This window comes from Corvus moneduloides, chromosome 23 (assembly GCF_009650955.1).
Source record: "Corvus moneduloides isolate bCorMon1 chromosome 23, bCorMon1.pri, whole genome shotgun sequence".
Classification (NCBI taxonomy): Eukaryota; Metazoa; Chordata; class Aves; order Passeriformes; family Corvidae; genus Corvus; species Corvus moneduloides.
Genome location: NC_045498.1, coordinates 4,366,918 through 4,379,134, shown reverse-complemented (window position 1 = coordinate 4,379,134; position 12,217 = coordinate 4,366,918). Strand labels below are relative to the sequence as shown.

General features: G+C 41.0%; 1 protein-coding gene across 6 annotated transcripts in view; it reads left to right on the top strand.

Annotated features, from left to right (window-relative positions):
- Positions 1-12,217, top strand: part of ZMYM4 (zinc finger MYM-type containing 4) — a 39,620-nt gene that overhangs the window by 12,276 nt on the left and 15,127 nt on the right. For 4 of the 6 annotated variants that reach the window (XM_032132184.1, XM_032132185.1, XM_032132188.1 and 1 more), the window contains exons 4-13: positions 1,370-1,437; positions 2,004-2,174; positions 4,863-4,941; positions 5,650-5,902; positions 7,707-7,881; positions 7,991-8,203; positions 10,174-10,324; positions 10,983-11,098; positions 11,217-11,489; positions 11,984-12,134. In XM_032132184.1, the coding sequence (XP_031988075.1) occupies positions 1,370-1,437; positions 2,004-2,174; positions 4,863-4,941; positions 5,650-5,902; positions 7,707-7,881; positions 7,991-8,203; positions 10,174-10,324; positions 10,983-11,098; positions 11,217-11,489; positions 11,984-12,134 (1,650 nt within the window). The remainder of the gene's footprint in view (positions 1-1,369; positions 1,438-2,003; positions 2,175-4,862; positions 4,942-5,649; positions 5,903-7,706; positions 7,882-7,990; positions 8,204-10,173; positions 10,325-10,982; positions 11,099-11,216; positions 11,490-11,983; positions 12,135-12,217) is intronic. The other 2 variants (XM_032132191.1, XM_032132187.1) reach the window with 1 other exon arrangement.

Sequence of the window (12,217 nt, the reverse complement as noted above, 5' to 3'; positions counted from 1 at the left end):
CTTGTGTTAGGAGGAGGATTTACGAAGGGCTTGATAGTGTTAGGGAGTTCTCATCCTCCACAGCTTGTTACGGAGCCTCAACATACCCTTTGTTGTTGTGGTTTCCTAAATCAAGCTGGGTGACAATTCAAGCTTCCTTTTGGTTTTTCTCACTGTTTTTTTATAGACCATGGAACGTCTTAAGAGAAAAGGTGATGATGTTTAGGTTAAATTGATGGCCAGTAAAGATTTTTTGAGTGAAGTACCAGTTCTTCACTAATGCCTTGGCATTCAAAGCAGTATGGATTTGATAGTAGCATCAGGGAAAGGCTTGCTAGAAATGAGTTAGTGTCTGCAGGAACTAAGCCAGAACATAGCTTGAAATCTGCTTTTCCTGGGAGACTGCTCTCCTTCTTCCTCAAATACTTGTGTCTTGGACTTCATCCAGCCAACATGGAGAAAATCAAAGATGCCTAAAATCCCTTTCTCATTTGACAGTCACCATAATCTTGCTGCCCACACACTTATTTTTGACTTCCCAAGCTCTGAAAGTTACAGTAGAACAGTGAATGAAGGAGTTAAGAATAACCAAGCAGGAACACATGATTTAATCTTACTCAGCAGAGGGAGGGTGAGCCAGCACGTGAGGGACTCCTGGCTGCTTGTTCACATTCACAGCCTACAGTTCTGAGATTTAAACTTTATATCTTCAGCAACAGCATCTTAAAATCAGTGCTTCCAGGTGGCACCAATGATAGAGAAGCAATATAGATATTTTTTTAAATAAAGAAAAGTTACGGATGTATCTATTTTTATCTTCAGTTAGAAATCAAGGGAAGAATGTTTCTGTAGTTCAGAAAGTTGTAAATACCTGCAGTTAAAAGATCAAGTAAAGTAGTCAGTAGTTGAAACCAGAATGATAAATGTTCATGGTAGCGTCCAGTATCTAGGCTAATCCAAAGTTTTTAAATGATATATTCTAAAAATCAGAAGATGCCATTTCCTGAGAAGAGCAGAAAAGGCAAAAGATCAGAACAGCAAAGAAAAAGCTGGAAGATTTTGCTCTGAAAAGTATTTGCAGTTTTAAATGTCAAAACAGGAGAGTTCAGAACCTGCTGGGGTGTGGAAAATTCTGAATGAACAATTTGCATCGGAAGTTTACAACTATTTTGCTGGAATGGGAAAATAATGATCCAATAGAATAATAAAAAAAAGTCAATCCTCTTTAAGGATTACCACCTTACTTGCAGGGAGGAGAAAGGGAGTAGTTTAATAGTGGTGAGGTGCTGTCAGACGCTGGGGTTGGGGAGCAGGATGAGACTCTGATAGTTTTAAAGGAAATGCATTGGAACCTGTATTCATTTCTATTTAATGTATATGTTTTCCTCAGTTCATAATCAAGTAGAAGAAACATTACGGACGCAGTTAGCGCCACAAACTCCAGAAACTAACTTCAGGGTAAGCTATAGATCTTTCAACCACTTTTGCAAGTGCAGCAATATGCTGTAGTAATTCAAAATACGTATTTTGTATTTGAGTGTAAATTTGAGTGTTAAGGAAACTGATCTTCTGACTCTTAGACATCTTTGCTACTTAAACAGTGCATATAATTTTGTAAAATTTTCCTGACCCTCTCTTTGGATTGAGGATTCTTTTGGTAGCCACTTTGCTGTTCAGCATGGTTGGAGTGACCGGTGAGCCGAACCTACAGCTGGATGCATCCACCTGACCTGCTGCCTTTTTTCCACATGAGCCAGGGAGCAGCTGTATCCACAGGAGACACTCCCAAACAACCAACTTACAGATCTGGGTGGCTTCTGCTTTGGCCAGAGGAGTGGAAAGCATTGGGGGTGGGATGAGAGAGGGGGCTGCAGGGAGGCTGAGGCAGCAGCTGCTGCCCAGCATTTCTCCCACCTTGTCAGGACCCAAATCTCTTGGTCTGCAACACAAACTCCCCTTGGCAGCAGCCCAACTCCTCATGGCAGATGCAGGAGGGTGAATTCTTTTTCATATTATTGTTTCAGGAGTCTAGCTACCTATTTTCTAGTAAGGAATCTATTGGACAAGAGCTGGGGAATTCCTTTGCACCAAATATTAGAATTAAGAAGGAGCCTTTGGATGACGAATATGCTAAAGCTATGGCCCCACAGCAGGGACTATTAGACAAAATTAAAGATGAACCTGGTAATTCTGAGGTAAGTTTCCCATTGCATTTCTCATTTTGGTCTGACAGCTGACCGCTTAAGCTGAACATAAATTCAGCAATTTATTTGGTTTGTTGACCGAAATTTAACTTGAAGAACATAGTTTAGTAGAAGGATTTTTCCCTCTTACACTGCGATGAAACCCACCCCCCCCAACTTTTTGATGTCTTGTTATCTTGTCTCTGAAAATGTTTTGCTTTTCAGTCAGAAACAAAGCCAAAAACTTCTGTTATTAAATCTGTGGCAACATAGACACTTTATCTAACTAGGAAATAAACTGTAAATCACATTTTCTTAAATACCTTATGAGTAGTCACAATTAGAGATATGAATTAAAGCAGTGCTATTGCTGCGACTCTCTTCTTAAAAGCTGCCTTTGCAAGTACAGTAGTTTGTTCTTGTTTTAAATTAATACTTAAAGGTCTTAGGAAAATATTTAAATACTTACACATCAGTGAAGTCAAAGTTTAAGTCACTTTCTCACTCAAGACTGACATTTTTTGTGATGAAACAGGTAAAGCTCAGTAATCGCAACCTGGAGAAGGTCTGACCTACGGATTGAGCGGTGCTGGGGCCAGGATTGCTGAGCTCCAACCAGTCTCTGTGCCACTGGTTTGCTGTGTGACAATTCCTGTGTCCTCACTGCTCATATCTGGGTTACATGTCAGACTTTATATGTTAAAGGTGTGCAAAACTTCCCAAAGTGATCCATCCCCTTGCACCGACACGAGAGCGTTGGTGTTCCTGTGCAGGTGTTAGTTTTTAGCATCAGTCTTTGTCCTTCTGCTAAATCTCCTCTGCTGTCCAGGCCTGTCTTCCCAGCACTTTTTCTTCTTTTCCCATAATACTCTCAATAACATAAATAAGTAAAGTATTTGCAACTTCAGATTTTACTGTCCTTCTGATTTGTTCAGTCTCTGTGGGGTTGTTTGGGTTTATTTTTCCTTGAACCTATAGAATGTCAAACCACGTGTAGATTAGTTAAATCTGTCTCTTCTTTTGTCCTCCCAAGATGGCATCTGCTGTGTGGATTTGTGTGGAATGCAAGGCGAGATGTCTGTGGTTATCAAAGATCAGATTAATAAGTAAAAATGAAGACTTGAAGAATTTAAATGTCAAATATCGTATGGTTCAAAATATTCCTTCCTGGAGTAAAATCCTGTGATTATCAACTCTGCCTGATACTGGAAAAGTAGGAGAACTGAGTTCATTTTGTTTGCTTTAGATTGGAATTAATATGGGGGGGGGATTTTATGGATTTTTTTTTTAATATTTCCTGAAAGATAAGAGCATTTCTTGCTGTAACCAATAGTTGGAGCTGAAGGTTTTTGGCTTTCAGCACTGTTACGCTGCTGTGAAACTGCTTGATCATGCACAGTTGATGTCAGGATTTGCCTCCATTTCTTTTCCTACTCTTGACTAAGGATACAATTGCAGTTAAAGTGCTTAAGAAACTGTATGTCTGCAAATGATTAGTTTTTAAATAATAAAAAAATGGTGCTTGAGAATCTTATCACAGCATGCCCATACCCAGCTTAGAGCTTCTCTTACCTGAGATTTGATTGTTTCAGTCTGATGGTTCACGTGATCAAGGAATACCATTGCCTGTTCTCCTGGGAAACCTGTTGAGAAATAGTTTGGTTGTCCAGTATAGAAACTTCCAATCTTCCCACAGCAGTAAGAGGAGTGCTCAGTTTGAGCATGTGCTCAGTGGAGGCTGTTGTGGGATTTTGGGAGCTGGCAGAAGCTGGGGGAGCATCTCACTGCCACTGGGAAGGGAGAGCTTCCTTTTGCTTAGTGATTCTGAATTGGCTTCCCTGGCAGCCAGGCAGCAACTGTGAATTTAGCTCAGTCATAACATGACATCATGCCTCACTACTCCCAAACGACTGTAAGTAGGCTAAATCTTATCATCTCTCTAGTTCCAAGAGATTATGCTTTTCAGCCTATTAAGATTTACATGTGGAGTGTTCCAAGCTGCTTTCTGGCTCAGATTTCTAGGGAGAGCAGGGGCAGGAAGCGTGGTGTCAGTGTGAATAGCTGCTGGGGACTAAGCCAGTCATTTATAGCATGTCAGCTATTCCACCAGCAGCTGTCCAGGGGATTTTCTCATCCTGTACCAAATGTGAGGTGATTCCCCTCTCGCTGGAGCTGGGACTGTGATAGTCTGGCCCTGGTGGTGCCAGCCTTGGTGTCTGCTGCAAAGCTTCACCTTAGGCTGCTCCAAGGTCCTAACTCTTGGGTAATACAGAATGCTCCCCAGCAGGGTCCCAGCTCTATTTCGTTGCTACCCTCCATCAATGTGAAGATAAAGCTTCTTTCCCAGAACAGTGGCAATGGCTGCAAAAGTGCTTCCAGATGGAGAGTTTGAGTGGAAAGCAGAGATTTCCTTAAGCTTTGGCTGGCTTCTGAGGTGTCTTGGAGTGCAGCTGGAGAGGGGAATGCAGCAGGCAGCCCCACTTGTCCATTTGTGCCCCCTCGGGTGTGGTTTGCTGTGGAGCTCTGAGCAGGAGCTGTGTGTGGTGCTCCCACAGCAACACTTGTCACCCGGCCTTCGGAGCAGGCCTAGGACACCCACTCTTCCCTGAGGTTCAATGCAGCATTGTGAAAGAATGGAAGTCATGTAACCTGTTATTACATGTGTGTATTTGTTCTCCTTTTCTTTTCCCTTTGTTTTAGGAGTACGGCCAACAGCCAAAATCTCAGGAAGGGGAGCTGAAAATCAGTGCTGTATTTTCAGTCAGTGGCAATCCTCTTGGTAAGGAATAGGCAAGACTAACTTCATTTAGATCTGTAAAATGTGTCACCTTTGCAAATAGTCTTGCAGGTCATTCTGCATTTCATTCACTGTGTCTCATCCCAGTAGGAATGAAGAACTAGTTTGGTTTAAAGAGAATGAAATTGAGATGATAAAATAATTGTTTTCGAGGCATAGGAAAATCGAATGTGAAATGCATAGGAGAACTGAATGTGTTAAATAGTCTTAAGCTGAAGGAGGGCAAGTTTAGATTAGGTCTCAGAAAAAAATTGTTCCCTGTGAGGGTGGCGAGGCCCTGGCATAAGGTGCCCAGAGAAGCTGTGGCAGCCCCATCCCTGCAAGTGTCCAAGGCCAGGTTGGATGGGGCTTAGAGCAACCTGGGACAGTGGAAGGTGTCCCTGCTCATGGCAGGGGACAGAGTGAGATGAGCTTTAAGGTCCCTTCCAACCCAAACCATTCTATGATTCCATGAAAGGGATATTAAAAGTGCATTCTCCATCTTCAGAGTAGTTATAAAAATCTGCTATGCAGAAAACCAGCACAGGGCATGTATTAGTGGAGAGTTCATCTGCTATTTGATTCTCCTCTAGACCCTGACAACCCAAATAAAGACATGAGCCTTGTGCTTGCCCCTGCACACCAGTGAGGTCTGTGTAATAGATACGTAACACTTACTCTGTGTTTTCTCTGTGTGGGTTTTTTTTTTAGTTCCACAGCTGTCATCAGGTTTCCAGCCTGCTGTGGCATCCTCTGGCATGAGTAAAATGCTTCCCTCAGTTCCAAGCACAGCTATTCGGGTTTCCTGTTCTGGCTGTAAAAAAATCCTGCAGAAGGGGCAAACTGCCTACCAGAGGAAAGGCTCAACCCAGCTCTTCTGCTCCACACTGTGCCTCACTGGATACACCATTCCAGCTTCTCGCCCACCAGCTTCTACCAAGAAAACCTGCTCAAGCTGCTCAAAGTAGGACAGTGCTTTAATTTGTTCTACTAATAATTGATACTCAAGCAGATAATGAAAGGCTTCAGTTCTGTTCTTGTGCCCCTTGCTGTGTCGGTAGCACTGCTCCTGTTAGGCTTCCCTTCAAAAATTGGTGGCTGATGCTGTTCCTTATTAATTGGTCTGTTTGCTTGCAGTTCCATTTCCTTAATTGGGTTTTACATACACATAGATTTAAAAGCCTCTGTGGTGCAGAGTGCATCTTCTCTTTTGTTTGGTTTAAATGAACCAAATACGAAAAACTGTATTTCAAAAGGTCCCACATTTTCTTGCCATTTCAAAATGTCATTGCAATCTCAGAACTACTAACAAGAGTACATTTTCGAAAAGTATTTTATGCATTATTTCTTCTAGAGGAAAATAGATTTATGAATCCCTAAAATGAAGCAGAACATGGGTGAGTTAATGTATTCAAGGCAGAATATTTCCTTAGATTCTAAAAAAATTAACTTTTCATTCAGGCTCTATTATGTGATGTTAGCTTTCTGTAGGTCTTAGATTTTCTAACTACATCACTGCTGCTTTCATAACATGTAGAGAGATTATATTTATTGAGAATTGATTTTTTTAGGTAATGAGAGTTTCAGCCCCCAAATCAGTTACTTTCTACCTAGGCCTGGAGTGGAAAGGTGAGATTGGGCTTTTTTGAGCCTACTTGGACAAAATAATTTAGAAAATACATACATTTTCCACAGTCCTGCTGGCTACACAGTCACAAATCTTCAGCTCTGAAAGCATTTTAATTATTATAATTTTTTTCTTCATTTGTATTATGTCCAAATTAGCAAAAGGAGACCTTTGTGGCTGGCTCTGTAAGATGTCATTGCTGTACATTCACTCGAGGCATATAATTTCCAGGCTGATCGTGCTACAGTCTGTTTATAGAGAATTATTCATATGTATTATTTTTAGTTATGAGAGTTACTTTGCCAAAGGAATGCTGCTTTGTTCATCATTTCTTCAACAACAAATTTATTACTTTAAGTTTTACAATGGCAACTGAACTTAAACTTGAGGTTTCAATTAATTATTCTTTTCACTTGGTGCCTTAGTGTGAAAAGGCCTTGTAACAAAGTTTAGAAGCCTTGGCTGTAATTTGTATTTATTCTGTTGAAAAATGGGTTACCTCTGACAGGACAAGTGAGAAGGAGGCATCCTTCCAAGCAAGGAAGTTATATAAGTATTTTCTCCTAGTTTTCTGACTTCAGGGCTTCAAAACTTTTCTGTGAAGGACTGTTTTGAAAGGGAGAAGAAATAAGGAGAAAGTTCAGTGTGTTAAATCCATCAACAAATAACATTCAAGATGCGAGATAAAGTTAAAATACTCATCAGACCATGGTGGACTGAACTAATGGTGATTAGAAATTGTGGTCTTCCTTTTTTCCCCTACCCCATATTTGTTAAAAGGAATTATTCCACATATCTTGCTTTCTAAATTTTTTGTTAATAAAGACTGTGCAAAACAGTTGCTTTCTCCGAGTTCCTTTAGAAAAGATTTAATGATAGAGCTTGTTCTCTTTATAGGCCACTTCTAGGTCCAGGTACAAAATGTTTCACAAAATACCTACTTAAGAATCATACTTCTTACCTGTTTTCCTAATAGGAAAGGAAAAATGAAGTCAGATACTTAGCAAAAAATAAAGGTTTAAATTAAATGGATCCACCGTCTCCTGGAGAATGTTTAGTCTCCAGAATAAGCAAGAACAGCAAGTTGACATGAAACCAACATTAATCCTTTACCTCTGTGTTTGCTCTTCTTTTTCCATAGAGAAATTCTAAATCCAAAGGATGTAATCACTGCCCAGTTTGACAACACTGACTCCAGTAAGGATTTCTGCAGCCAGTCTTGTCTGTCCACATTTGAACTGAAAAGGAAACCTATTGTCACTATCCACACCAACAGCATTTCCAGCAAGTGCAGCATGTGCCAGAAGAATGCAGTGGTAATTGCTGATTTCCTCATTTGAATTTCTTTAGCTCAGCACAGCTTGCTGTCTCAGAGATGAGCACACATATTCTTTCGCTCCTTGCTGTATATTCCTTTTCTTCCAGATCAGGCATGAGGTGAATTACCAGAACGTGGTGCACAAGCTCTGCAGCGACGCCTGTTTCTCCCAGTTCCGCTCGGCCAACAACCTGACCATGAACTGCTGTGAATATTGTGGAGGATACTGCTACAGTGGCTCTGGCCAGTGTCATGTCCTGCAGATCGAAGGACAGTCCAAAAAGTTCTGCAGTTCCGTGTGTGTGACAGCTTACAAGCAGGTACCTGTGATGGGACAAGAGGAAATGGATTCCCACTGCCAGAGGCAGGGTTAGGTGGGATATGGGGAAGAAATTCTTCCCTGTGACGGTGGGGAGGCCCTGGCACAGGGTGCCCAGAGAAGCTGTGGCAGCCCCATCCCTGAAAGTGTCCAAGGCCAGACTGGACGGGGCTTGGAGCACCCTGGGATAGTGGGAGATGTCCCTGCCCACAACAGGGGATGGCACTGGATGAGCTTTAAGGTCCCTTCCAACCCAAAACATTCTGGGATTCCATGATTCTGTATTTGGAAAAATACTAAAAATAGTATCCATCTAATTTTTTATTAGATTTTGGATGTTTTAAGAAACACCCGATTTCCTAGTTGACTATTTCAGTTATTGTATTCATCTAAGGTAACTGCTTTTGTCATTTCACAGAATAACAGAATCATTAAGGTTGGAAAAGCCCTCCAAGATCATCAAGTCCAACCTTCAACCAAATACCCCAAAGAGTCACAGGTCAATGTGGGTTTTGAACACTTCCAAGGATGATAATTTGCTGCTTGATCTTTGTCCAAATGTGTTGCTCTGTTTTTCCCTCACCACTGGGCTAGCTACCAGAGAATTCCAGTGTGGGAGAAGGCGTGGTGGGACCCCCCAGCAACAGCCCTCTGTGACTGTTTTCAGCCTTGAGATGCTCCCTGTATTAAAGAGCAATCTTTATTAAATTGTAGCCTTTGAATTAAGTGGAGAGGAAAAGTAATAATTAGTTGATAATTATGATTTTAACTTTTAAACTTTTCGTATTTATTTTTGATTATAGTGGATCCTCTTGAAGACCTGAGCATTTAAAAGAACCTTAATTTACTATAATAGCTCAATTATTTTTGAATTACTTATTTTAATGAAATTACTTTAGGAAAAATTGCCCTCTGATAAAAGAGTGTAGCTTCATTTTGTGACTTGACTCTGCTGTCCCATTATCCAGGCCACTTAGGCCAAGAAAGGCCTAATGAATTTTAAAAAAAAAATTATGGTAAATGTATTTCATCCAGAAAATTGCCTTCAGAATTAGTTGTCCTCTGAAACAAATCTAGAAATAAAATTAAATAAGCTGGAAAGGTTTTCATGCTGCTTTTATATCACGCATCAAAACCCCATATGTGATAGTTCTCTTGAAAATGCAGTATGTTCAAAGCTTATAAGGTTAATCAAATCTATTTTTAATTGATTTTTAAACAGCATTAAGCTCAATTGTCAGGTACATTCTGATAGTTTCTGGAGGTTTGTGGGTGTTTTTAAATCCCTAAAAGCTTGTACTTTTTTCTGTCCTGTGAAGAGCTGGAATAGCTGGTGATAGACCAAAGTGCATTTTTAAGGCTGTCATACTAAAAGAATCTGATGCACTAATTCTCAAAGTTTTTTCCAAAACTTAAAGACCTTCAAAACCTTAAACACAGAAAATGTGTCTATGAAAGTCAGGCTTTTTCCTGTGTCTCTCTTCAAAGCCATTTGCGGACCATACACTGGAAACTGTGATTATGACTAGCAGATGGATCTCTTTCCCATTTTGCTACCAGACATCATCACGGGACCTGCTTCTCCCTGTTCCTTGTTTCCTCATCTGTTCAGTGGGAAAATTGCTTACGTACACAGCTGATGCATTAAAAATCATAAGCAAAATGTCAATTCTCAGCAAGATGTTTGAAGTTGTCTGATACAAGGTGCTGATCCATGCTAGTCCAACCTGTAGTGATGTTTGCAGTGGAGGCCTTTGCCCAGACAGCCTGGTACTGGTTCAAGTGGCCTGGGAAGGTACTCAAATGAGAGCTCAAATCAGTGTATCTGCACCATAAATAACAGAGCTGTAAAACAACTGCTGTTTCAAGCATACCAGCACGTTTTATAAATATTTCCTATATTAGCAACAATTTCCAGGTTAATAAAAATGCCAAGTTTCAAATGAACACCTAGCTTCTGTGTTCCCACAGAAGTCAGCTAAAATTACACCCTGCACACTGTGTAAATCTCTGAGATCTTCAGCTGAGATGGTGGAGTGCACAAATAACTTGGGGAAGACGGAACTGTTTTGTTCTGTTAACTGTTTGTCAGCATACAGAGTAAAAATGGTCACTTCTTCAGGTAAGCTTATCCTTTTACTTCTGTAGAAACTTAATTGTGTGTGGCTCATTTCCAAACTTTGTCTTGAAAGTTAAGGCCAATATTCTTTTTTTGGGAGGGTGGGAAGTGGCTTTTTTTTTAAGGGAAATGCTGAGATGGGAATGTAAGGACATTCTACCACAGATAAATATAGCAGTGACAATACAGCCATTTCAGTTTTGGTTTTAGGGAGCTTAAACATGATAACCAATCTTAAATCTATTTTTTTTGCTCTTGCAAGTGCAGCGGGTGGGTTTCCCAGCTAGACAAACCTCTTGCGTGGACATGTGCCATGCCACTGCTGGGACTCTTCTGCCCCTTGTTCCTGGGGGTGATCAGCTTTGTTACTTCTGCCCAGTGTTGCATGGAGCAAGGCAAACATTTTCAGCTATTTTTCATGTGGAAATAGAAAAATGCTTACTGACATCCTAGGGATACTGGGAGATTAATTAAATTTCTGGCAAGCAACAGGCACAGCAGCTGCAGTGTCTGTTTCTGAATCTGTGGAAACGTCGTCTCGGACTTCTGTCTGTGCCTTGGCTCGTCATTCAGACTCTGTTTTTGTATGCACAGTGCAAAATTAGCTGCAATACAACTTGATGTTGCATAAATCACTTTTTCTTCTCTGTTTCACCCTCAGGTGTTCAAGTTCAGTGCAACAGCTGTAAAACCTCAGCAAACCCTCAGTATCACTTGGCTATGTCAGATGGGAGCATACGCAATTTTTGCAGCTACAATTGTGTAGTAGCTTTTCAGGTGTGACATCTAGGATTTCTTCTTAGCTGAATTAACAGAATGCTAAATTGATGGTGGAAATACCCAGGTGCAAGATGAAACCCTGTAAAATAAAGTCTGTCTTTTTGCTTTCCCACAGAATCTGTTCAACAAGCCTGCAGGACCAAACTCCTCGGTGGTGCCCCAGTCACAAGGCCAGGTCGTTGTGAGCATCCCCTCGGGGACGGTGGTCTCGGCCAGTGGCACCACCTCGACCGTGTCCCCCAGCTCCACGAGCACCTCGGCTGCAGCAGGGCTCCAGAGGTTGGCTGCCCAGTGCCAGCAGGTCACTTTTACCCGCTCTGTTGTGAAAATCAAGTGTCAGCACTGTAACAGATCGTTTGCCACCAAACCAGAGCTGCTTGACTACAAGGTAATAAAGATTCGGCCTCTTCAAGCTCTTTTTTTCACAACAGGAACCCAAGAAATTGTAGTTTGTATGCACTGGTCTGTCAGTACTGCTTTGTTGCTTGCCAAGACTTGCTATGGAGGGTTTTGAAACTGATTTGGTGTCATTTAACCAATATGAAATTAATAGTGATACTAGCTCCATGATCTTAAAACCAGAAAAAAAAACTCCAAAAAAACCCCAAACCAAATGATTGCCTGGCTTAATAAACACATCCCTGTCTCTTGGACCCAGGGATGTTCCTTTTAATCCAAGGACAAAGCACATTGGTGAGGGCTTTCTGCAGGAAATTTTGCTTTATTATAAAGCTAAATGGGGAGACTCATTTGCTGGTGCTGTCTGTTGCTGATTTCTAAGGGTATAAATACTCTTCTACGTTTCTATTAACAATTTAAATGTATTATATGGGATGTGACTCATTCAAACATTGAAACCAAAACATTCTGGCTGCGTTGCAGGGTAAAATGTTCCAGTTCTGTGGGAAGACCTGCTGTGATGAGTATAAGAAGAAGGGCAATATGACGGCTTTGTGTGAATACTGCAGGTTTGAGAAAATTATCAAGGAGACAGTGAGATTCTCAGGCGTAGATAGAACATTCTGTAGCGAAGGTAAGAAAGGGCAAGACCCTGTCTCAGAAAAATCAAGTCACAAGTGTTTTGCCTTAAAATTATTGGTTATACTAAAAGAAATC